Source organism: Sander vitreus, unplaced genomic scaffold (assembly GCF_031162955.1).
Source record: "Sander vitreus isolate 19-12246 unplaced genomic scaffold, sanVit1 ctg262_0, whole genome shotgun sequence".
NCBI classification, from domain to species: Eukaryota; Metazoa; Chordata; class Actinopteri; order Perciformes; family Percidae; genus Sander; species Sander vitreus.
In genome coordinates this window covers 167,501-172,500 of record NW_027595428.1, presented here as the reverse complement: position 1 = coordinate 172,500, position 5,000 = coordinate 167,501, and the positions used below count along the sequence as shown (strand labels likewise).

The 5,000-nt window shown below is 43.6% G+C and overlaps 1 protein-coding gene across 2 annotated transcripts in view; it reads right to left on the bottom strand.

Annotated features, from left to right (window-relative positions):
* LOC144513488 (S-arrestin-like) overlaps positions 1-3,553 on the bottom strand; it is an 8,071-nt gene extending 4,518 nt beyond the window's left edge. For both annotated transcript variants that reach the window (XM_078244580.1, XM_078244579.1), the window contains exons 1-5: positions 3,453-3,553; positions 2,685-2,745; positions 2,449-2,493; positions 1,892-2,091; positions 77-136 (exon numbers count right to left, since the gene is read on the bottom strand). In XM_078244580.1, coding sequence (XP_078100706.1) covers positions 77-136; positions 1,892-2,091; positions 2,449-2,493; positions 2,685-2,745; positions 3,453-3,500 — 414 coding nt within the window. In that variant the 5' untranslated portion in view covers positions 3,501-3,553. The remainder of the gene's footprint in view (positions 1-76; positions 137-1,891; positions 2,092-2,448; positions 2,494-2,684; positions 2,746-3,452) is intronic.
* Between the last annotated feature and the right edge of the window lie 1,447 nt (positions 3,554-5,000).

Genomic DNA, 5,000 nt, shown 5'->3' with positions numbered 1-5,000 from the left:
GTCCCCGTCTCTACTGAAGTACCGAAGTACTCGTGGTATTTTGGATATCCTGAGAGTGATGTAATGATGCAGTTACCTTCCCCACGTCAGAGGGTCCGGGCTGCAGAGCGACAGAACACGGCAGGTTGTCTGGAAACTGAAACACACACAGCTCTTCACTCAAATCTAAATCTTTTATTTTGCAATGGTGCTTTTATTTTGTACGTGGTGTATATATATATAGATATATATATATATATATATATATATATATATATATATATATATATATATATATATATATATAAGGGCTGTCAGCGTTAACACGATGCAATTAATTTTTTTAATCTCATTAATCTCATGCCTCCATTTATTAATGTATTTCCACCTCACTGGGCTTGGCGTGGGGCCTAACAGCTACTATTTTGACCCTTTGCAGCACCGTTACTTCTCATCAAGCTGCCACTTCCTCCTAACACATCCTGCTGCTGCAGGCTGCAGCATGAAGGAGAAACACAGCAGCAATAACTCTGAATGGAGCTTTTTATTTTCCAAAACTCCGGGAGGGCTCCTACAGTTAATTGTAGCATTGACCGGCATGCTACTAGCCGACCTGTTGATGAAACCAAATCCCAAAAAATGACTTCAGCTCTTGCTAAACGGGTGGCAGCTAACTGCAGACCTGTCAGCATGTAGAGGACTCGGGTCTTAAAGACGTACTACGGTTGGCACGTTCTGACCTATCTCGTTGCCGTCGGGGGGACAGTAGTCTCACCTGACCCGTCTTACACATGGCCGTCGAGGGGGACAGTAGTCTCACCTGACCCGTCTTATACATGGCCGTCGAGGGGGACAGTAGTCTCATCTGACCCGTCTTACACATGGCCGTCGAGGGGGACAGTAGTCTCACCTGACCCGTCTTACACGTGGCCGTCGAGGGGACAGTAGTCTCACCTGACCCGTCTTACACGTGGCCGTCGAGGGGGACAGTAGTCTCAGCTGACCCGTCTTACACGTGGCCGTCGAGGGGGACAGCAGTCTCACCTGACCCGTCTTACACATGGCCGTCGAGGGGGACAGTAGTCTCACCTGACCCGTCTTACACATGGCCGTCGAGGGGGACAGTAGTCTCACCTGACCCGTCTTATACATGGCCGTCGAGGGGGGGACAGTAGTCTCACCTGACCCGTCTTATACATGGACGTCAAGGGGGACAGTAGTCTCACCTGACCCGTCTTATACATGGACGTCGAGGGGGACGGTAGTCTCACCTGACCCGTCTCATGGCCGTCGAGGGGGACAGTAGTCTCACCTGACCCGTCTTACACATGGCCGTCGAGGGGGACAGTAGTCTCACCTGACCCGTCTTACACATGGCCGTCGAGGGGGACAGTAGTCTCACCACACAGCCTGTACTCCACGGAGAAAGCAGCTAAACAGGAACTGCTGCAGAGTCCAAACTCTGTCTCATTAACCGCTGATCACTGGACGTCAGTGAGGAATCTACATTATTTAGGAGTTACTGAACACCAGATGGACTCTGGTAAGGACAGATAGGATCTTTAGGTTTTAGTTCGGGACTTGGAGGAATTGTGCAACAATGACAGATTCACATTTTTCTTTTGTTTACAGTAAATAAATAATTACAAATCTTAAAATCAAGTTCATAAAGTAACTTTCTTTGTATTCATTTGATTCCCAGTTAAGATCCTCTGGTAAGAACGGCTCTCATTGTTAATATGGACTTAAAAACTGTTCTGAAATGCTAAATAACAGAATTATAATCATGTGATAAAATATGTGATTGCTGAATTTGAATTTCTAAAGTTAATCGCGATTAAATTTTTTTTATCATTTGACAGCCCATATATATATATATATATATTGTGTTGTTTGTGTGTCAGTGTCTCACCTCGAAGAAGAAAGGGAAGGCGTTGTCTCCGAGCTTGCGCAGCAGCTTGTGCTGGATCTTTGTGTGCGTGAGCTTGTCTTTGTCCTGCAGCTCGGGGTAAACCTGCCGGGTCACCAGGAACAGATCCCTGTGGAACGCTACGCCCATCACGTCCTCGCCCGGACGGCCGTACCGAAACGCACACGACAGCATCACGTACACTGAGGACACAAACACGCTGCTGACTTAGAGGAACGTCTGCTGACTTAGAGGAACGTCTGGTAACTTAGAGGAACGTCTGGTAACTTAGAGGAACATCTGCCGTACAGACAGATGAACGTCTCCAGCTGGCGGTCTGAGCAACAGAAGAAGAATCTTTCCCTCGTTAGTGTTAGCATTTAGCATCTTTAGCTTAAAGAATTAAATCTGAGACTGTTCAAGTCTTTTCCCAACGTCGTGCTGGAAATAGTTTAATATTTTGAGAAAGAGTCAAAGTTAGATTTGACTTTTATAACATTATATAGTTTAATTCATCACATGATGATGTGTAAAATATAATATATTATAAACATACAAACCTTTCTTTCCTTTGAGCTGCAGCGGGTCGATCACAATAACTCCGTCTTAAAGACACAAACTCACTGTTAGCCTAGCTTAGCACAAACACTGGAGGCAGAGGGGAACTGTTAGCCTAGCTTAGCACAAAGACTGGAAACAGAGGGAAACTGTTAGCATGGCTCCATCACAGCAGAAACAATAACACACGTCTGATTTACACGTTGTTTAAACTGTGTCTGGTGGAGTTTGAACTCACCGACGGGATCCACGAAGTCGCAGTGATCCACGAAGTCTCTGTTCGCCATGTAGACCGCCACCTGTTCAGAGGGGGGGGGGGGGGGGTCAGCGCTTTGCTCAAGGGTTCACAGCCTTCAGCCTGTTCTCGTGATACTGTCAGGGCACGCCCTCATACTCTGCTTCTGACTGGCTAGTAGTCCTTACCTAGGTACTGTCAGGGCACGCCCTCATACTCTGCTCCTGACTGGCTAGTAGTCCTTACCTAGGTACTGTCAGGGCACGCCCTCATACTCTGCTTCTGACTGGCTAGTAGTCCTTACCTAGGTACTGTCAGGGCACGCCCTCATACTCTGCTTCTGACTGGCTAGTAGTCCTTACCTAGCTACTGAGCATGTGCGACTCCCAACAAAGATGGAACAGAAGTGAGATGTCTCACTCTGTAGCTAAAACAGAGAGCTCAACACACAGGGTGAAAAGAGGAGCTGCAGCAATGAGCAGTACAACAAAAATATGGTGTTTTTTGAAAATTAAACCATGTAAACGTATTCTGGTACAAATTCAAAATACAATTATGAACATGAAAATGAGCATAATATGGGCACTTTAAGGAGAAAATAAGACTTTCACCCAGGAAACAGGTGATGCCTCAATGTCGACAATGTCTTGCATTTTTCTACTGTACCTTTCTGGAGATTGAACTACCAACCTTTGGTCACAAAGCTGTTACTGCTGGAAGACATCCCTCCAACATGGATGTGTACTTTGTGTGTATTTCTGAAGTACTCACCGACTTGTCGCGGGAAACTTTCTTAAAGACGACGTTTCTGGGACTCATGTTGACGGACTGATGATCTGCAGAACAGAGAAGAAACTTTATTCATCTGAAAGTTCAACGGTTCCACTGTGACTCTGCTAAATAGTCTCAGGAAGGAACTTGTTTTGGTGGAACATGTGCACGTTGGGAGGCGTGTATATATATATATATATACATACATACATACTGTGTATATATACTGCATATATATATATATATATATATATATAAGAATTTTAAGTCTGGCACTGAGCCAACCAGCTACCAGATGAACCGTGAATATTAAACATTTAAGGCGTGTAGAGAAACTATCGGAGACTTCATGGTAGCAGCTCACTGGAGCCGTTTGGTAACAGCCAATCGGACCAATCAGAGACGTTGCTGTTATGCTTAGGCTTGTGGGCCTCTGACATACAAAGCAATGGTAAGTCTCTTTGGATAAAAGCTTCAGCTAAATGACATGTAATCTATCAGATATTAGAACAGACAGACTTTATAGATATTAATCTATCAGATATTAGAACAGATAGACTTTATAGATATTAATCTATCAGATATTAGAACAGATAGACTTTATAGATATTAATCTATCAGATATTAGAACAGATAGACTTTATAGATATTAATCTATCAGATATTAGAACTCCAACACAAAGACAGGAACAATGAGACATAGTCGATATATAGTAGACTATAATAAACTTTCATCGTCTTTCTAACAGCTTTAATGTACGTTAATGTACTTTCATGTACGTGTATTAACAGATTCTTGATCAGAGTTCCTGCAGATAATATGAATTATTAATATAAAGACATATTTCATCTTGAACAAATGTTTGAAGCTCATGAAGAGAATATAACCACCTGGTCAGACTTAAAGAATCCTCTAGAGCTGCAGAGATGAACGGATGAGTTATCAAATATTAAATTAATCTCCATCTATTCTGATAATCATTCATCAGTTTGAGTTCATCCATTCATCCAGAACAGACAGTACTACTCCTCCATTCATCCATTCATCCAGAACAGACAGTACTACTCCATTCATCCAGGACAGACAGTACTACTCCTCCATTCATCCAGAACAGACAGTACTACTCCTCCATTCATCCAGGACAGACAGAACTCCTCCTCCATTCATCCAGAACAGACAGAACTACTCCTCCATTCATCCAGAACAGACAGAACTACTCCTCCATTCATCCAGAACAGACAGTACTACTCCTCCATTCATCCATTCATCCAGAACAGACAGTACTACTCCTCCATTCATCCATTCATCCAGAACAGACAGAACTACTCCTCCATTCATCCAGGACAGACAGAACTACTCCTCCATTCATCCATTCATCCAGAACAGACAGAACTACTCCTCCATTCATCCAGAACAGACAGAACTACTCCTCCATTCATCCAGAACAGACAGTACTACTCCTCCATTCATCCAGAACAGACAGTACTACTCTTCCATTCATCCAGAACAGACAGACAGTACTACTCCATTCATCCAGAACAGACAGA